At 44.2% G+C, this 21,668-nt stretch overlaps 1 protein-coding gene across 1 annotated transcript in view; it reads left to right on the top strand.

Moving 5' to 3' along the window:
• Positions 1-21,668, top strand: part of LOC138165268 (inactive tyrosine-protein kinase transmembrane receptor ROR1) — a 372,832-nt gene that overhangs the window by 208,393 nt on the left and 142,771 nt on the right. The window contains exon 2 of the mRNA XM_069093412.1: positions 20,348-20,425. Within this exon, the coding sequence (XP_068949513.1) occupies positions 20,348-20,425 (78 nt within the window). The remainder of the gene's footprint in view (positions 1-20,347; positions 20,426-21,668) is intronic.

The raw sequence follows: 21,668 nt of genomic DNA, 5'->3' as shown, positions 1-21,668 counted from the left end.
GCCACTTGTGCTGGATCAGGAATCAGGAAGACCAAATCATATCTTAGACACAATAGAATCATGTCATGTCATGTCATGCCACCTCATATCATATCATATGATACCAGGCCATACCATATCTTAATCATATCATATCCAAAATTATATAGATACATGTGTGCCTTTGTATTTATATATGTACATGTGTACAGTATATATGTGTGTATACGTATGCATATGCATGTACATAGACACAGCTGCATGGATAAATGAAGTTTCAGTCAATCAGCCAGTGTTTACATACCAACTATTTTCAGAGACTAGTTCAAGAACCTTGGCATATAAAGCTGGCTGGTTGACTGACAGTTTGTCTACATGCCTGTTGAGTGAGTAACAAAGCTGAGGTTTTAGCTCATTGCTCAATTTAAGTGGAAACAAAATCCAAGTCCATCCTTGCTATGGGTCCAGAGTAACACATTCTTCGGAATGATCACTGTAGCTCAGTCCCCGTTTGCTAAGACACCTCCCAGGGGCGTCTCTGGTTATTGACATTCCTCTGTTTTTGTAGAAATCCTGCTGTCTTAGCCTTCATCCTTCATACTGTGGTCTTGTGCTCCTGCATCTTCTCAGCCAGCAATATGTACGTTTGTTAACATCACTGGAAGTAAGATCCTGAACTGGGTGTGTGCACTTGTGTGGCCACACATCCCATTTTGCCCAGCCAAGACGTGTACCCAGCTTGCTGTAAAATGCAGTCTATTTACTTGAAGGAGATGTCTGTGTACTTGCACAGTAATTGATTCAGGCCTTTTGTTCAGTCTCAAATGGCCAGCCCTCGGCTTTCTTGTCTTGAGATGTTTCTGCACAAATAGAAGTCAGTTTTCCCCAAAGTAACAAATTGTGCCTCATTAAAAATGGCGTTGGCAGAGGTTTCCTGGTGGGGTCTTTATAAACAGAGAAAGGGGCTGCTTTTACATGAGCTGTCCCCCACCCCCGATCCCAGCTGTTTCAGGATTCAGGGCTGAGCGGCCAGAGGAATAGTCAGCAGCCATTTATTAATTACCGACTGGAGGCCAGTTTCTGTGCTGAGCTCTGAGGGCACAACAACAAAAGTGAACCAGCCCTAGGGGGTGGCTGGGTGGTACAGTGAATACAGCACCTGCCCTGGAGTCAGGAAGACCTGAGTTCAAATCCAGCCTCAGACACGTAACACAAAAACTAGCCATATGACCTTGGGCAAGTCATTTAACCCCAATTGCCCTCCAAAAAGAAAAAAAAAAAAAAGAACCAGCCCTGCTCTCAAGGAGTTAAATTTGAATAGAATAGACAACATATAAAGAATTAGGTTCTAGTTCAGTTTGTGTATCAGTCATGTCTAATTCTTCATGGTCCCATGGGGTTTTCTTAGGAGAGGCACTTGAGTGATTTGTCATTTCCTTCTCCGGCTCATTTTACAGAAGAGGAAACTGAGGCAAACAAAGTTTGCCCAGGGTCACATAGCTAGGAAGTGTTAGAGGCCAGATTTCAACTGAGGAAGATGAGTCTTCCTGACTCCACTTCCAGTGCTCTATCCTGCACCTAGCTGCTCAAAGAGCTACAAACATACCAACATTGTGCCCATTTAATGGGAAGAGATGACAATTTCTTGCTTTTTTTTTAAGCTTATGAGGTGAAGATATAATATGACAAGAGGGACACTTGGGCTCAGTGTAATAGGAAATATCTCCCAAATTAGAACTGTCCCAAAGTTGGGTGGACTGCTCTGGGAAGTGATGACCTTCCCATTGCTGGAGTACTTCAAGTTGAAACTGAATGCCCATTTATTAAATGTGCCATTTTTGCTCATGTGTGGATTGAGCTGGGAGGACTTATCCCGTACAGTTCTGAGCTTCTGGGGTTCTGTGAGCAGAGGGCGTAATGGAAAGAACACTGGTTTGAGAGGCACAATAGCTAGGTTCTGGTTTTAGCCCTTCTGCTAATTGTGACATCAGGCTGCCAGTTGTCTCCTTAAGTGAGCCCATTGACCTTGTAGGCATTGGAACGTGCAGATGACTTTCCTTATACAGTTTAAGGCTGCCTCTATTCCTCTTACATTCTGTTCCAAGTTCTGCCCTCCCAGGCCAAGTAGATACATCTAACCATAGTTCAGCAGAACATCCCCCTTTGATCTTCTGCTCCAGGCCAAATATCTTTGATTCCTTCAGCCAATACTCCCACTGCCTGTTCTCGAGGCTCTCCCTAGCCCGGACACCCTGGTTAGATGATCACTGTTACCCAGATCCTTTTTCTATTTCTAGAACTGACGAACACGATCTTCTCCCTAAGGCAGTGGTTTTACATCCCCTTTCCTCTGCCCCTTAAAAAATGCTACCTCCTCACACATTTAAAAAAAAACAGTCTCCTCATCTATATCATATTTACCAAAGTGTATGATCTTGAGAAATAAAACAGCTATTGTATTTCTCCACAAAGATTGTTTAATTTTGAACTTCTCTGCCTCGTGTCTAAGTCAAAGAACCATGATGACATGACTCATGAGAGACAGGATGTGTTAATAGTAGGAGTGATAATAATTAATAATACTGGCTGTCATTTACATAGCACTTTAAGGCTTGCAAAATGCTTTACAAATAGCATTTCATCCCATAACAACCCTGGGAGGTAGGGACTGTTATTTTCCTCATCTTACAGGTGAGGAAACTGAGGCACACAGAAGTTAAGTGACTTGCTTAGGTAGTACAGCTAGTAAGTGTCTGAAATAAAATTTGAACTCAGGTCTTCTTGACTCCAGGCTCAGTGCTCTGTCTACTGAACTACCCAGTACTGGATTGGGAAAGTTCAGATCACACATGAGACACTAGTAATGGGACCCTGAGCAAGCCAATTAACCTCTATCTATCTCAGTTTCCTCAACTGTAAAATGAGGTTGAGGATACCTCCCTGGATTCTTGTGAGGGTCTGATGACATTTTATAAAAGTACTTTGCAAAGATATTAGATATCTGTAAAAATAAGAAGCTTGGATGTTGTGGCTTCCAAAGACCCTTCCTACTCTAAAATCTACAAGACTGTCACCTCTTTCTAATTGTCTGTGTAATGGGGCTGTGTTGACAGATTATGCTGGTGGCCGAGCGTATCCTTGTCAGCACTAGACTTTCACCAACACATTCCATATTAAACCTTAGCTATGTTGCATCCATGGTCAGTTATAAGGAATGCACACACACACACATACACACACGCATACACAAACAATTGTTAGCCTCACTTTTGTTGATTTTGATTTGAATTTGGTTTTCACTGAAAAGGAGGGGGGTCACATTTATGTGAGAGTTGTACTGAAAAATAGCCCATTATTTTGGTTCTTTTCTGCTTCTAGCTGAGGGAATTGTGTATGGAAGTATTTCACCCTGAGAGTGGATCAGGTAGCCCTTCTGGGTAGCTGATAGAGATCAGAAGACAGGCCACCCCATCCATCACAGACACAGTCACACCATTCACTCTTCTCAGTCTTGTTTTTTTGGCAACCAATTGAAAGTTCATCATGAGAGGCTACTGTTGACAACATAAGAATGGGGCTGCTTTTACTCAGAAGCTACAAGCAAATGTGCTTCAGCAATAACCCAAAACAGAATTACTGTGGAGCTGTAAGTAACCCCAATCTATCCCCATAACGGTGAAACCAGAATCACAGAACCACCAAGTTGGACGGGACCATAAACCCCCTTTAGAACTACCTGCTCTGAGCAAGAATGGAAAGTCCTGGAGGGTACTGGTTTGGATTGTATTTTGTGGTGTTGTATTGTATCCTCATTGTGTCTGATCCATAATGTGTTTACTATGTGTCCAGCATTTTTCTAAATTCTGGGGATACAAATGTAAGGAAGCAAGAGAGTACCTGCCCTCAAGGAGGTTATATTCTAATGGGCAAGACAGTGCATGAAGGGAATCTAGTGTGTGTGTTTTGGGGTGGGGGGTTACCACACACAGTGGCATAGTTTGGCAAAGAATGGGATCAAATCAAATGTGGTGATCACGTGTCCCATGCCCACTGTCCCATGGTCAGAGTCCAGTGTTTCAGTGGGAAAGGTCTTTCCTCCTTTCCTCCACGATCTCCAACAAGGCACTTCCCCCCCCCCCCACTTTGAGGCGCCCATTCCACTCACCGCCAGCGTGTGTCAGGATGCGCTCCCTTACAACAAGCCCAATCTTGCCCTTTTGTGACTTTCCCTGATTCTCCCCGCTTGGTTTTGCTTCTGGTCCTACCTGCTGCTCAGCCAAACCTTGAGTTCCCCTTTCCAATACAGGCCATATGGAAACTTCTGTTTTAAAGAGAAGAGATGCATTTGGATTTAGAGTGGTCAGGCTGGTTAGGAGCCAGCTCTAGGTCATTTCTATGAGGTTTTTTTTTAAGCAACAAGTTCATCAAAGACAGGAAAAAAGAGTCTAGCAAAAAGTGATGAAATGGAAAATTATTATTTCCCCTTGATAAGTGAATGAACTACATAAACCCAAGTGTGAGAGTAGGACGCAGGCATAAACTTGTAATAAGAATTTGAGTTGATTATGTACATTCTTTTTTTTTTTTTGGCTCTTTGGAGGGCAGTTGGGGTTAAGTGACTTGCCCAAGGTCATACAGCTAGTTTTTTGTGTTAAGTGTCTGAGGGGGGATTTGAACTCAGGTCCTCCAGGTTCCAGGGCCGGTGTTCTAGGTGGGCCGGCCCCACCTAGCCACCTCAATTATGCACATTCTTATCTTTATAGATCTAAGAAAAGTCATTCCGTGGAATTAATGTTTAGATGAGCAAACACCCCGTGACCCCTCCTCATCCAGATAAAAGTTAGTTAGAATTAATGGGAAGCTCTGATATGGGTCACTTTAATTGGTAATCAGACCAGTTACTGTTACAGTGCTGAAGGAAAGCTTGGGGCATTTGACTTGGGAAGAAGCTTTGCTTCCCTGATCCCTTAAGCCCTCGGTTGATGAGGACACACAGCATGGTATAGTGCAATGGGTGCTGAATTTGAAATCGGAATTCCTGGGTTTCAATCTTGGCTTTGATACTTACTACCTGTATGATCTTAGGCTGGCCATGTCCCCCCCTCCCCAACCCGGGGCCTCAGTTTACTCATCTGTAAAAGGAGAGGACTGAACCACATGGTCTCTAAAGACTCTCCGTCCTTCTCCTCTCCCCCTTCCCTCTGCGGATTTTCTCCACTTTCGCCTCTAGATGTCTTGTTTGTGCGCCTTCATTTGAAGGTTGTCTTCCTCATCAGACTGCAAGTTCCTTTAGTGTCTTTCTTTCTATTCCCAGTACTTAGCACAGTGCCTGGCACCTTAATCAATGACACCTGATCAATCTCCTCCCCTTTCTTGGCCTCAATTTCCTTACCTGTAAAATGAAGGGTTTGGACTCTAGAAGATTGTGTTTAAATCCTCCCTAAACCTATGAGATTCATGAGAACTGGGGCATGAGGATCATTTGAAAGATCTGGGTGTGTTTAGCTTGTAGAAAAGAAAACCTGGGTGGGAGGGATATCTTCAATATGGAAGGGCTGTCAGGTGTGAAAGGGATTAGATTTGTTCTGTGTGGCTCCAGAGGGCAGAATGGGGATTGAAGGGTGGAAGGTCTCAGAGGCAGATTTAGTCTTGATGCCAAGAAAACACTTCTAGCAATTAGATCCATCCCAAAGTGGAGCAGGTTGCCTTGGTGGGAGGTGGTGAGCTCCCCATCAAAGTCAGTCTTCAAGTTGAGATTGGATGATCCTTTCCAGTAAGTGACAGCAGAAATTTGTTTTTTCCAATATGGATGACATTAGGTGGTTGCTAAGGCTCCTTCTAAATCTCAAATTGGTTGATTCTACAAATCTCTAACCTTCCACTGTGCTCTGTGGTTACCAAGCTCAGCTAGCTGGATAGTGCACAACCAATTTTAATCCTTCATAGATTCCTTGAAGGCAAGGACTAATTTTGTCTTTTCTTTGTATGTCCAGTCCTTAGCACTGAGCTTGGTAAATAGTAGGTGTTTAATTAATACTTTCTGATTCGTGCCTATCAATTTTTCCCGGTTATTGAAGTCACAAAGCCAAAGAATGTTTCGTTTATCCAGGCCTGTAACTCCAAAGCTGGCAAAGACCTCAGGAGCCATCTAGCCCAACCTCTTAATTTATAGATGAAGAACAAAGACACATAAGGGACTTTGCCCAAGGTTGACATTTACTAAGGCAATAGGAGATCTAGGCTTGAATCTCAGACCTCCAATTCCAAATCTATCATGTGCCCTTTGAGTTTCTAGTTGACAGGTTTTTTTTTTTTTAAGTTTGCTGTATCTCCCAGGAGTGTTCAACACAGTGTCTGGTACTTAGTAAACACTTTATAATTTTTTATTGATTGTAAAGGTAAAAGAAAATGTCAACAGATCAAATTGAAATTTAGTTAATTAGATTTAAACAAGATTAAATATCAGATCCCACCCCCCAACACACACACAATTTATTTTCTTCGAGTTTTTGTAGTGGGCTGAGACTCTCATTTAAAAGGTTTAGGGTTTTCTGGGGGGCTGCATTTTGGGTGACTAAATGAAAAGGTGTGTGGAGCAGACAGAGGAGCCTATGACACAGAACGTTCCCAAGGACAAAGGGGGATACGGTAGGATGACTCAGGAGAAGAATTAGCCACCCGGCAGTTGTGTGGGCAGAAGATGAAATGAACCTGGCAGGTGGAGCTGGGAAAAAAGACTGAGGTGTGTCTGGTTGGCATTGGAGGCCCCCGGTGGGTTTATGTAGCAGCCAGGAGGATTTGGAAAGCCGACACCCAGACTAGACACTGGTCCTGCCGCGCAGCAGCTCCAGCCTGAGCGTGAGGGCGACACGATTGTTCTTCCTGCTGCCCTTTTGCCCTGGCACCAGAAATGCGGTGGGTCTGACTGTGGGTCATTAGCTGTGCTCTTCTTCTTCCATTTCTCCCCAAGGCTTCAGACTCTCCCAGCAGCCTCACTGGACTCCCTTCACCTCTGCCTCTGGGAGTCGCAGGTTTCTGGCAAGACTAGCTCGAGGACTATCTCAACCCTCCCAGCTGCTAGTGTCCTTCCTTCCCCAAATATCTTGAATTTATTTTAAGATATATTGTACAGATATGCTTCACAGAATCACAGAATTTGGGAGTGGGAGGGACCTCAGCATCCTTTTAGCCAGCTCATACCAGGAAGGAATACTTATGCCAACATCCCCAACAGGTAGTATTCCAGCCTCTGCCTGAAGACCTTCAGGAGGGAGATCTCACCACCTCTTAAGGCAACCCATTCAATTTTTGGTCAGCTGTAATTTTTAGGGACTTAAAAAAACTTATACATATCCATGTTCCCCTCCCCACTAGGATGTTGGGTCCACATAACTTCTTAACTATTTCCAAGCCATTGCTGCTCTCATTGTCTTTTTACATGTTGAATTCCCCAATAGAATGTAAGCTCCTTGAGGGCAGACACCCTCTGTACCCCCCAGTGTTTGGCACAGTGCCTGGCACAGAGTAAGCATTTTGTAAATGGCATATCATTCATCACTCATGACCACCTGGCAGATATCTATCAACCAATTAATCAACAAGAATTCATGAAGCACTTAGGCAGCAGACTCCACTTTCAGGCCCCAAGGCATAAATACCGGGAATGAAATAATACGCATCCTTGAGGCTTTACATGCATGTTTATATGCAGGGAGAGTTTCTGCAGTCCTTTCCAATCCTGAGATTCTTCAGTCCTGGTTCTGTGGTTGTGGGGACTGATGGGGGTCATCTATCTGTTTATTGGACAAGACAAGAATTTATTTGCTTTTATCTTTGGATCCCAAGTCCTTTGCATGGTGACTCCTGCATAGTAAATACCCACTAAATGCTTTTTGATTCTAAATCTGTGATGCTAGGGTTCTAAATAGCAGAGTCATACCATAAGCATATTAAGAGAGCATCAAATAGTTTATCTGCCATATTTATGAATAAGGGAAGAATTTAGGACCAAAGAAGACCAAGAGAGCATCACAAAATGTAAAATACATAAATTTAATTATATAAAATTAAAAAGTATTTGAACAAATAAAACCAATGCAACCAAAATTCTAAAGAAAAAAGAAAACTGAAAAAAAAACCCTTTTGCAACAAGTTAAAGACCTGAGTCAAATTTGTAAAATACAAGTCATTTCCCATTTGATAAATGATCAAGTATATGAACAGGCCGTTTTCAGACAAAGAAATCAAAACTATCTATAGTAATATGAAAAAATGCTCTGAATTACTATCGATCAGAGAAATTCAAATTAAAATAACTCTGAGGTGCCACCTCACACCTGTAAGAGTGGTTAATATGACAAAAAAAGAAAAATGTGTCAGGTTGCAGGGAATGTGGGAAAACTGGGACACTGATGAGCTATTGGTGGGATTCTGAACTGAACAACCATTCTGTAGAACAATTTGGAGGTATGCCAAAAGGGATATAAAACTGTGTGTACCTTTGATCCAGCAACACCACTACCAGGTCTATATCCCAAAGACATCCAAAAAAGGGAAAAGGACATATCTGAACAAAAAATTTTCATGGCAGCTCTTTTTGTGGAGGCTAAGAACTGGAAATCAAAGGGATGCCCATCAGTTGGGAAATGGCTAACAAGCTGTGGTACATAATTATGATGATATTATTGCACTGTAAGAGATGAGAAGCAGGATGATCTCAGAAAAACCTAGAAAGACTTACATGAACTAATGCATAGTGAAATGAACAGAACCAGGAAAATGCTGTGCATGGTAACAGCAATATTGTTTGATGAGGAACTGTGAATCTTAGCTATTCTCAGCAATACAATGATCTAAGACAACCCCGAAGGACTAATGATGAAGCATGCCATCTGCCTGCAGGGAAAGAACTGATATAGATTGAATACAGACTGATGCACGCTAATTTTCACTTTCTTTTTTTTTCTTTTGAGTCTTCTTGTACAAAATTACTAATATGGAAATGTTTTACATAATTGCACATGTATAACCTGTATCTGATTACTTACTGTGTTAGGGAGGGGAGAGAGGAAGGAGAGATGGATAGAATATTGAACTCAAAACTTGAAATAAAAATTAAAAAAAAATAAAAATAAATCTGAGGCAAGATTTTATCTCAAACCTTCCTGCCTCCAAATCCATTACTTTCCTTCCTGTGCCCTGCTGCCTGTCACTGTTAATAAGAGCTGACACATAGAACGCTTCAGATTTACAAAGCCCTTTGCATCCATTATTTCCTTTGAGCCTTAGGACACATCCCTCTCCCCTGAGTTAGGTAGTACAGTTACAATTATCCCCATTTTACAGATTTGAAGATGGAGCCTCAGAGAGTCTGTATCAAAGGGGGAATTGGAAACACTCAAGACCTAACACTCTTCCTGCTGCCCTGTGCTGACTTCCTCCATCATAATCTACACCAGGATAGGTTCTGTGTCTCACTTGCCCCTTCCCCCTTATTGCCTAAAACTTAATAAATATTTGTTGTATGAATGATGAATGAGGGAATGAATGAATCCCCTGTTTTCGTTGCTCAGAAACATCTGGGCTTCAAAGAAAATGGTCATGGTAGCTGTGGAGCTGAACCGCCAAGCAGCGGGCCCATCCATCACCAGTCACCCCATCGATGGTCTCTTTATTTGCTGTGATCAGCCCATGGGACTGAACTTAGCTCCAGACTCTTGGGGAGAGAGGGCCCAAGGAAGGGAGCTCTTAAAGGCTTAAGGGATTGCAAGGCACCTTGAATATTCTTATTCTCTTTAGAGATGATAAACAGGCTGTGTCTTCTTTGTGTATTGTACCTGGTGATTCCCCTCTAAACCCAGCCACAATGTGGGAACCTTTAGATCCAGTTCATAGGTTTAGAGAAGGAAGTCATGTTGGTAAATAAAAAGAAAAATCATTTGGAGGCAGTGAGGAGACTTTTTTCCTTCCTTTCTGATTGCTGCAAATAAGAGATGAATATGCTTTGGTGCTGGACCATGTCTGTGGTCTCCTTGAGGTTGTCTTGCCCTCAGAAGTAAGAAACAATGCGCCATTGTGGAAAGAACTTTGACTGTAGAGTCAGAAAACCTACCTCTATCCTACCAGTGTGTCCTTGGGACAGTCATTTTAACTTCCCTGACCCTCAGTTCCTTAGTCTGTAAAATGGGTGCTTTTGTCTAGATGGCTTCTGAGGTCTTCAATGGGCATTCTTTAGGCTAATGCAGTTACAACCAAGCATTCCTTGGTCAGTGTTTTTCTTGTCCCTATCCTCCCAGAATCCTCCACAGAGGACTTGTCTTCGTTGAGTACCAATGCTGTCCTTTAGCCATTCAGATATTCGGGACCAGAACCAAGAAGGTTCCACTAGGGTTGTTTTTTTTTTCCTGGCATTAATATCCATGGTGCCTTCTTCCCCTTGGCTCATCTCTTGTCAATGGAATGGAATTGAGGGGGACTCCAGATCCCCTGAGTGGGGGATGGGGGCATGGGGTACCAGAAGAAGAGCTAGGCAGGGAGGAACAGGATCTGGTAGAGAGATATCTGCCTTCCAGGCTGGATAGACTCCCCCTGCCCTGAAGGAAGGCATGGCTTCTGAGTAGTCCAGGGACATGTGGAGGGTGGGATGGGTCATCAATTTCTTCTCAAGATGAGAAGCCTTTTTGGAGTTTCTCTTCTTTTAGGGCGAATGTCCTCCTAAAGCATTTCCTTTCCAAGCATTTCACTTGGAAAGAGAAGGTGCTTCAGAGTCCCTAGGATGCTGGGGCAGGGGTGAGGAAAATACGAAAATAGAATCCTAGATTTAAGAGTCAGAAGCAACCTTAGAGTTCCTCAATTCCAATCCCCTTATTTTACAAAAGAGGCGATTGAGGTCCAGTGGTCAATGTATTTGTTGAGGGTCATGGGGCTACTTAAGTTTCTGAGGCAAGATTAGAATTCAGGTCTTCCTAACTCCATCTACTACTACAGCCTCAGCGTAGTGCTTTCCTATGTAGGGGGTTCTCATGGAAAGGGAGCCTATTAAGGTCTCGGACTTTTTGGGGATGGGAGACAGGCTGCTCTGGAGGAGAAGGAGAAATGAGTCTCTCCTTTCTCTATACAGTGTGGTAAGAGCCGTAGCCAAGCTCCTAGGCAGGCTTCCCATCAGTGGCAAGCTGGGAAGCACATCCCCCAAACACTGTCTCCTCCCCCAAGATGGATTTGCCTTGAGGGCTGGAATGCCTAGCTTGGTTCTGCATCTATTAAACCACAATCTTTGTATATTCAATAGTAGTGGGTGGTAGGATCCCTCGCCTTGGAGCGATGGATAGCCACACGTCAGGCATTTTGCAGTGGGAGCTTCTCTTTCGGCATCTGGTTGAAGTCCCTGCAGTTCTGAAATTCTGTGAATAAAGGGCTAGACTTGGGGTGAGGGCACTGAGGTTCAAGTCTGGCTTCATGCACTTACTAGCTGTGTGACTGCGGACAAATCACTCACCTCTCAGACTTCTAGGTGGCTCCCTAAGATTAGACGTTGCAGGGAAGGTGCCGGCATGCATGGATCTGAAAATTTCCCACTTCTGTCACTGATGAAATCTGGCCCCAAACAAAACAAAATATGTGTGATACCTAGTTACCAGGTGGTGAGCTCAGGGATCCCCTAAAAGGCTGGTTGAATGTGAGCTGCTGTCTTCTTCCAAGATGGACATGGACTCTTCCTCTGGGGATTTTAATTTCCCAGCACCTCCCTTTTGCCAAGAGATGATAGATTGAGACTTGGAAGGACCTCAAAGGCATCTAGTCCAAGCCTTTCATTTTACAGATGAGAAAACTGAGTTTCAGGATGTTTAAGTGAACTTATCCAAGGTAGTGGCAGTAATGTTAGTGATAGTAATCCAGGGGTAGAAATAATAGTAGCAGCGGTAGTAGTAAGAATTGCAATAGTAGTGGTAGTAGTAATAGCAATCAAGCAATCATTAAACACTTACTAAGACCTACTGTATGCTAGGAATCATGCTAAGAGCCAGAGATACAAAGAAGCAAAACAGAACCTGCCCTCAAAGAGCTTGCAATCCAATGGGGAAGACAACATACATATAAATACCTACAAAGTAAGCTATAGACAGGGAAATAGGGAAGACGCTAGATAGAATTACGGGCTGGCAAAGGCTTCCTTTAAAAGATGGGATTTTAGTTGGGACTGAAAGTATATGGAATAGTCTTAGTGGTAGTAGCTAGCATTAATATGCACTTTATAGTTCCAGTGGCTTTACAAATATGATCTTGTTCGATCTTCATAACAATCCCGGGAGGTAGGTGTTGTTATTATTCCCATTCTACATTGAGGGAAACTGAGTCTGAGTTTGCTGAGGGACCCACAACCAATAAACGTCTGAGGCAGGGCTCAAACTCAGGTCTTCCCGATTGAGTGAGGAAGCCTCTGAGGGCAGTACTAATATCAATCCCCTTTTTACAGATGAGGAAACTGAGGCAGAATGTGATTAAGTGACTTGCTGAGGGTCACCCAGGAAGGACTCAAATTCAGGGCTTGTTGTCTCAGAGTCCAACAGTCTCTCCACTGTGTTACCTAGCAGCCTCATAGTAAATGTCAGGGGCAGGATTTGGACCCAGCTAGGCTGTTTCCATCATATTTCACTGCTGTGCGGTCTATAATTATTTGTGTACCTGTCAAATCCCCCTCTCTGCCCTCCCCAAGTCAGTGAATGCATGGTGAGGAACTGCTGTTTCCTCTTTTGAATCCCTGCTCCTAACACCTGGCCTTGTGCCCAATAAGGTGTTTCATGTAGGACTCTAACATGGAATCTTCCACTTTAAACGTAGAGGTCTCCCTGTACCCCCAGAGTCAGGCCATAATGTCTTGGCCTGAGCTCAATCAGACGCTGAGAAGTGTTGCAAGATGGTGTCATCGCTATGTCTGGCCCAGATGATCTCTCTGCCTCATCTGGGTAAACTGCCGCTGGCTCTTCTGGTGTCTTTGACTTGGCCCGCTTATTTGGAGCAAGTCAACCATCGCCTTCCCTTCTCCGCCAGCTGGTGTTTGTGTAGGTGGCTTACCTAGCTGCTCCTCTGGCAGCCAGAGTCCTCTTTCTCTTAGGCAATGGAAAGGGGAAAGGAATCCAGGCTGAAATCCTTCCCCAGAGAACTTTTAAAATAACACTGCACACATACCACAGGCCCTGGGAACTCTCAACTCCCAGATTCAGTGATTCTGTGACTGTGTCCTGGGCTTGAAAGTGAGACAGAATCTGTCAGTCAACAAGTGTGCAGTAGGCACTATGTGCCACACACTTTGCTAAGCACTGGCAATACAAGACCAAAGAATGAAACCATTCCTGCTTGAAAGGAGCTTATGGTTTGGTGAGGGAGAAGATGCTTCCCCACCTGATGCATAAGCAGCCAGGGCAAGTCTTGCCATAGATGCTAATTTGGTGCTGATTGACTGAGTATGAAGCAGGAGTGGAGGTGGGGAGGTGTGTGAGGGAATGAGAACTGGGATTGCTTCTCCCCCTGCCCAGCTGCCATCCTCTCCGTACTCCCTTGGTACCACTCCCACCTCTGCCCTCATTGGCCTGTGTCCCTCCTTCAGTCTTCCTGAAACTCTCCTTCCACCAGACGGTTGGACTCCAGAATATCAAATGTCTCTGGACCGGGATACAGGATGTTCCATGATTAAATACTTTCTTGGCAGCTCTTGGGGTCTTGTGGAAAGGGACGACCCTACCTGCCAAGTTCTGAGATGAAGCAGTAATCCTTTTGGAGCCCATCAGTGTTCTTCAGGGAGAGCGCATCCTTCCAAGGCAGGGCTCTTGGCCCATTCTTGCCTTCCCACAAAGGGCTGAAAGCCCGAGACAGCTTCAAGTGTCTGGAATTTAAAGAGAGAAGCCACCCCTCTTCTAGCCCTGGTGATGGTGAGATGATTAGGTCTGTAGAGAGGTTCTTTTGGAGGCTGGCCCCTATAAAAAAGATCACTGCAGATAGGAATTTGGGTTTTTCCGAGCACGGGTGGCTTACTTCAGTCTCTAAAGCAGTGTAGGAAAATTTTTGTGGGCTTAGGGTCCTAATCACTGAGATCAAATGTAGTAAAAATTTCTTCTGTAAAAGACAAGCATTGGACAAGATGCTATCCAAGGGCCCCTCCAGCTCTGACAGTCTATTACTTGACATCAAAGACCCAGAGGCTTGGAGGGGGTTGAACTAGGTAGACTCTTGGTCCCTCTCCCCTCTCTTTGCATGATCTTATGATCTGGTGGCATGTAACATGCCATGCCATGCAAACATCTGCTTTTCAGAAAAAATGGCCACTGACAATTCAACATTTGTAAGGTATTTGACTGAGGAGTTATTTTTACACTTTTTATTTGGAAAGCAAGACGGATTATTTGACTTCATAACTGGTGTTTATTTATTTATGGTTGGAAAACCATTGATCTCTGACCCTCCCTGACTGTGTGACCCTGGGCACATCATTGATCCTCACTGACCCCTAATCTTTCCTTCAGTGAAATGAGGACACTAATTGCAGCTACTTGACAGGATTGTTATGAGAGAACACAATGTACTTTGCAAACCTTTGAAAAGCCCATACCCAAGTTAGTGATTATTTTTTACCAGATAGCCTCATTCCTGAGGACTAGAATGGAACAGATGGGGAAACTGAGTCTGAGATAGGTTCAGTGACTTACCCAGTGACTTGAGGCTTCATCTTTCTGGGCCTCAGTTTCCTCATCATGTCAGCCAGGTGCAAAACTTGGAGCCAGGAAGACCCAAGTTCAGATCTGCCTTAAACTTGTTGTTTGACCTTAGGCAAGTCACTTACCATTTCTTTTTATTGATTGTATCTCCTGCACTTAGCACAGTGCCTGGTAGCAGATGCTTAATAAATGTTTATTGGAGTAAACTTAAAAACTCTCTGCCTTAGTTTCCTAATCTATAAAGTAAGGAGAAATAAAAACCCCTACCTCAGTGGGCTACTGTGAGCATTAATATGGGTCCTTTGCAAGCCTTGAAGTGTCTTAGAAATGTTGCTGCTGCTAGGGTTGGATTCAGTGACTTTTGAGGCCCCATAAGGATCTGAGATGGGATTTAACCCAGGTCTCCCTAACTCCAAGGCCAGGGAGGACATCTCCATTACATTAAGCTTTCTCTTAAAGAGCATGTATTGGTTGGGGAGTAGGGGACACCAGCATCAGCATAAAATCACTTAATGAGCTGGTAAATTGAACCAATCTCCCTGGGGAACCCCTGAATGCCTGTTAATTACTGCCCAGAGAGAAGCCTGGAACTTTTTCTTTTCTTTTTAAAATTGTGAATAGTGCCAAGAATCTGCTCCTTTTTCATCACTCTGACATTCTAATCAATCAGCAATTCAGACTTTGGGGTGGAAAAACCAAATGACAGGCAGTTAGCTATCTACAGAATTGATATTGTAAAATGAAACACATCCCCCGTCTTTCACCAATTTCAGTGGGGGCTGTAAGATGAAGCTATAAAAATATTGAATGTAGGAGATGTCAGGGTCCAGCTGACCCAACCCCATTCCTGGCTCGTTCCTTCTCCTGAAATGGCTCACTGGCCATCATGTTTCTTTCCCCTGAGCACCCTAATACTTGGCCGATTGTGTATGATGTGTAGCGGTCGCCCCAGTGGGCTGCACAAATATTCCATGTCTTGGGAAAAAGGGAAAGCTCTCCAGACTGGGGAGGTTGACTTGGCTCACACAGACAGCCTGTTAGGAAACAGCCAGAAGATCTCCTTGTGATGTGAAGGTTCTGTAATTACTATCTCGAATGTAAACAATGACTATCTGAAACATAGTGACCCATTAGTACAGCCGGAGTTTACTTAGGGGATGTGATGAAATTAGCCAGGTGGATTCTCATCGCCAGTCTTTTTTTTTTTTTCAAGCTTCCTATTCCAGCTCTCAGGCTTTTTTTAGATCAGTGCTGGGTCTGTTTGTATTATGGGTTTCAGTAGAGAAAATTTGACATTTTTCAAGTCTTCCTTTTATCTTTTAAGTAATGTGTCCTTTCCTGCCCCTCCCCCCCCACTCCCCTGGACCAGTGATTCCGTATTATATATATATATATATATACACATACACATATATTAGTATAAGAGATTTTCTACTAATATATTGTACTTTCTCTCTACCTAATGGCCTTAGACACTTATGAGCTGTGTGACTCTGGGCAAGTCACTAAACCTGTCTGCCTCAGTTTCCTTATCTGTCAAATGAGCCGGAGAAGGAAATGGCAAGTGGCAAAACACTCCAACATCTCTGCCAAGAAAACCCCAAAGGAGATCATGGGGAATCTGACACAATTGAAAATGACCGAATGCCACCACCACCAACAGTAGTTGTTGCCTATAGGGCAGTGACTTGTCCAAGGTCCCACAGCCACTATTCAGTCTTCCAGCTCTTGTTCATTGCCAAAATAACTCCTTATTCATTGCCAAATAAAGTAATAAAGTAATGTGACTTCAATTTTCCTAAAAATACCATGCCCTTCTTTCAATTTGTTCTAATTCAGTAAATGCTTATTAAGCATTTACACACAGAGCCCCCAGGCTAGGCACCAAGCATTTTCATGATACAGGTGGTTTGTAGATCTCACCTGGAAGGCCACATCTTATGGCCTCCTAGAGCTGTGGGAACACAGGCAAATTAGGTAACATTGTGCAGTCTCGTCCTCCTTCTTGGTAGAAGAGAGACAATATTTAATAATAATAGCAAGCATTTACATAGCATGGTGTTTTACATGTTATTTCATTTGATCCTCACAGCAACCTGGTGGAGGATATGCAACTATTATCACAATTTTTCAGATGGGGAGACTGAGTCCCAGAGCAGTTGTATGACTTGCTTAGGGTCACAAAGCTAGTATGAGGTCACATTTGAACTTGGGTCTTCCTGACTCCAAATCCAGTGCCCTATCTACTGCCCTACACAGCTTAGATGATAATGATTAGTGTGGAATTATAGACTCATAAATGTCAGATTTGGGAGAGCTCTCATGGATCATCTCAGTTCACCCCATCACTTTACAGGTAAGGAAACTGAGACTCCCAAGAGTGGGAATGACTTTCCCAAGGAAGAGGCGGAATTAACACTCTAGTCCTGCAGTTCAAGATCACATATTCTTAATCCTTTTTGTGTGCCATGGACTCTTTGGGCAGTCTGGTGAAGCCTATGGACCCCTCCTCAGAATTATGTTATTAAATGTGTAAGACAAATTTCATAAGGTAGCAAAGGAAACCAGTTATATTGAATGTCATTATCTCAATATCTTTGCTACCCAAGTTCATGCTTTCCATAAAGCCAACCCTCTGATTCTTTGGAGGTCCATGGGTCAAGGCATCTTGTGTCAAATCAGTGTCAATATTAATATTAGAATCAAGATCTGGCTTAATGCCAGCTGTTGTTGTGGAGGGCAGTATGGAAGGTGAGGGGAGTCTGGGGCTGGAGGATGGTCCATTCTTCTTCCTTCTATTTGTACATGATCAGAACATCCCCTTTCCTAGACCTAGACCCCTTCTAGGAGATCTTTTCTGTATCCTTGTACACATGATACAGCACTGGTAAAAAGCCCCGCATTGGTAGGCAGAGATCGTCCCCCCTCTCCCCCACCCCACACTGATGGGGTTGTTGAGAAAAGCAAAGGTAAGGTTTTCTTTTTTAGTGTTCCCTTTGAGTTGAGCAGGGCAGACGTTTGGCCAGAAGACAACTGCCATAAGTCTAGAAAGTTTGCTTGCCCAAGAGAAAGATCTAAACCAAAACCTGTAAAAATCCTACCAGCCTGTGATTTAGGGGGCTACGAGCCGAATATGAGTCCACAGCTGGTTATAGCAGCCAGGAAAGCTAATGGGATCTCTGGCTGCATTAAGAGAGGCAGAGTCACAAGCTCAGGGGGTGACAGTCCTCCACTTCAGTCAGACCACATCTAGAGTATCAAGTTGGCTTCAGGGTGCCCGCTTGAAGGCATGGCTTTGAATTCCATTAGCCATGGTAGAAGCATTTGGCGTATTTCCCTTGAAAAGTGTCTTAGGGTGTGGGGGCGTTAGGCGGTGCATTGTAGTGGGAAATCAGAGCTCAGGTTTCTCTAGCACTCAGCTTTTGTACAGTTCTTTTCTCCCCTCAATCCAGTTAGCCACGTAGCAGGAGGATTGTTTTTCCCATTTTTCACACAAGAGAACTAGGACCTAAGAAGGGAAGTGATTTGCCGAACATCTGACAGCAAATATGTATCGGAATTATTTTTTTTTAAGCAATTGGGGTTAAGTAACTTGCCCAAGGTTACACAGCCAGTTTTTTTGTGTGGGTGTCAAGTATCTGGGGCCGGAACCAATCCCTAGTCCTCCCGACTCCGGGCCGGGGCTCTTACTCACTATGACACCTAGCCTCCCCTGTATCTGAATTCTTGAACCTGGGGCAAATCCATTTGAGGGGTTGGGGATCTGGCAGCTGTGGGTTAGAAGAAAGTGAGTTTGTTGGTTCCTTCCTACAGGGAAAGGGAGCTGTCCATCCCCAGAGCCTGCAGAGCTGCTAGGATTAGAAGGGTGTCATGACAATGGGACCCCGGTGGCAGTGGGGACAAGTGATGCATCTCGTCAGATTAACAATCTATAATTCCTGGTTGAAGAATGGCTAAATTGTGGTACACGAATGTAAGGGAATATTACTGCCCTTTAAAAAAATTATGAATGCAGAGAAGCATAAGAAGACTTACTGTAGGAACTGATACAGAGTGAAGTGAGCAGAGACAGGAAAACAGTAGAAGGGATGACTGCAGCGGTGTAAATGGAAACAACCAACACTGCCATGGAATAACCGAACTGAATGCTGAGAAATTATAATGATCAAGGTTGGGTCAACGTAAGAGAAATCTAGGGCCGCTAGGTGGCGCAGTGAGTAGAGCACCCACCTGGGAGTCAGGAGGACCTGAGTTCAAATTCGACCTCAGACACTTGATACTTCCTAGCCGCGTGACCTTGGACAAGTCACTTAACTCCAATTGCCCTGCCTTCCCCCCTCCAAAAAGGAAAAAAAAAAAAAGATAACAGAAAGCTCTTTCCTCTGCTTCCCACAGGGGCACTATGAGAATAGAACATGACATTAATGTCAGACTTTATCTACTGGTTATTTTGCCCAATTATTATTATTATTACTCTTTTAAATTCTTTGTTATAAGGGATGGTTCTTTGGGAGGGAAGAGGAAAAGGAGACACTGTGAAATGTAGGTGATTCAAAAATAAAATATATCAATAAAATACATTTAAAAGAAAAAAAAACCTCTGATGATCCTGGAAGAAACCTAACAATTCAGTGTAACCAGCAGTAATTAAGTATCAAGTCCAAGGCCAGGTGCTAAGGAGAGAAAGATCACAAGCGTTGCCTGCCTTCAGGGAACTTACATTCTACCAAGAGTGTGGAGGGGGAGGTTACAAACTGTGCATAGATAAACAGGGATGGAGTATGCCCACTGCAGAAATGCTGGAATATTGACTAGGGGGAAGAAGTGGGGACACACCGGGGAGAACGTTTGGTTTCCTACATCAGGACCCCTGGGCCAGTTACCCTGTCCTAGACACAGCTTGGATCTCAGGAAGAATTCAAACCTGTCTCTTCCAACCTCCAAGACCAATGTTCTTTCCAATAAAAATGCAGCCTCTTCGTGTATTTTGGGGTATCTGCAGTGGAAGGTTCTGGATTCAAATTTGAATCTTCCTCTCATTCTACCTGTATGAGCTTTGGGAAAATTATTTAGCCCTCTGGGTCTCAATTTCCTCATCTGTAAAATGAGAGATTTGGACAAGAATGCCTCTCACATCTCTCCTTGCTTCCCTAGACCATTAGAAGACCATTTGTTAGGGATGTAACAGCTTCACATCTGTGGTCAACCCTGGAAGACATTTATGTGAATAAATATATGCAAAATATATTTTAAAATATACAAGGCAAATGAGGAAGGCACTACAAGCTGGGGGGGGAGGGGGGATCAGCAAAGTTTCCACTTAGGAAATATTGAGTCGGACCCTTTGTTTGATGCCATGGAGAATCCATGTGCTCCAATAACCTTCAAACACAAGGCCAGAGAACTGAGCTGGAATTAAAGCCCATTGATCTAACCCCATAATTTTGCGGATGAGGAAACTGAGGCTTGTAGAATAAGCCATGAGTCCTGCAGCTAGGGTGGGCTGCGGTGGGATTTGAGCCCAGGTCTTTCAGAGTCCACACCCAGTCACTGCCTCTCGTGCCACGGGGCCTTTCCGCCCTGGGGTCCAGTCTTCGGATGCCTCTGGTCACCAATGAGAGTTCGAAAGGCTCAATCCCTACCTTTTGTTGTCTTTCCAGAAACAGACGCGTCCGCGGTGGCGGCTGCTGACTCGGCGCCTACCTCGTCCTGGAACATTTCTAGTGAACTCGACAAAGGTGAGGGCAGAGGCGCGGGGCGGCCGAGGGGCTTGGGAGAAGCCGCCTTTGCATTTTGCAGGGCTTGCTGCCTTTGAACTGCAGGATTCTGTCGGCCGGAGAGGGACGGAGGGAGGGATGGGGGCAAATGGAGCCGGGAGTCCCGGCAAGCCTTTCCCATGGAATTACCTGGAATTCCAGGCTTTTCCCCTCCCCTTCACCTAGTAAAGTGTTCCACATGGTCCAAGTGCTTCAAGATGTGAATTACTGGGCGTTCCTGACCCTTTCAACATTGCAGCGAGTGAATCTTATTGAAGGGATTTGATTCAAAACGAGTCAGCCCTGAACAGGGGCCTCGAGGGATAACCTCTTACAACGAACCCTTGATGTGTGCAGGGGCTCCGCGATGAAGAGTGTGGGCCTTTCCTGATTGTTTATGGCTGGAGACGGCGGCTGCCTCTGTGTGTGTGTGTGTGTGTGTGTGTGTGTGTGTGTGTGTGTGTGTGTGTGTGTGTGTGTGTGTGTGCTGTTGTGTATGTGATTATGGAGGCACAGGCAGGCGGAAATGGCAGGATGGGTCGCCATCTTCCTCGGATGGACCCCTCCATCTCTGATCTCTCCATCCACCCAGGTTCTGACAGTTATACATTTTGATCAGTGACTTGTGGGATCTTCAGAGGACGAGGAAATTGGGGACAGAGCTAGCACACTGGGTCAAAGTTATTATCTAGAGTTCTCAGTGACAATTGATCTGGTGAGCTGGGATTGAATAGGAATGAATCTGGAGGCTCAAAGTCAGTCTCTAAAACTCAGAATCACAAGGACAGGCTACAAGGAGGTGTGACCAGATAACAGGTTGGGAGAAAGTGGTGGGGAAGATCGGGGGTTAGTGGACTGCAAACTCCCTATGAGTCAGCTGTGGGTTAGCCAAGAAAGGCTAACAAAATGCCCCGTTGGCAGCCATCTACCCACCCCAACCCAAAACAACAGTAACCAAACAGTAGTACCTCACATTTTTATACTAATAACAATAATGCTATAAGAACTATGGCATTATTGTAACCATTGTGGAATTATTATTTATGCTATTAGTCTATTAGTACAATATGCTATAGGATTATATTATGGCAACAATACCTACAACAATTACCGACAACAATACTGCTGTCCTTCTGTGAGCACTGACTTCCCCCTATGCAGAAGGAGGGTTTTTGGGGAGGCTAGGTAGTGCAGTGAGTAAAGCTCTGGCCCCAGAGTCAGGAGG

The sequence above is a fragment of the Petaurus breviceps genome, unplaced genomic scaffold (genome assembly GCF_028583685.1).
Source record: "Petaurus breviceps papuanus isolate PSGF00001 unplaced genomic scaffold, PetGlider_PUasm1.0 208, whole genome shotgun sequence".
Lineage (NCBI taxonomy): Eukaryota > Metazoa > Chordata > Mammalia > Diprotodontia > Petauridae > Petaurus > Petaurus breviceps.
This window is presented reverse-complemented; position numbering and strand designations above follow the sequence as displayed.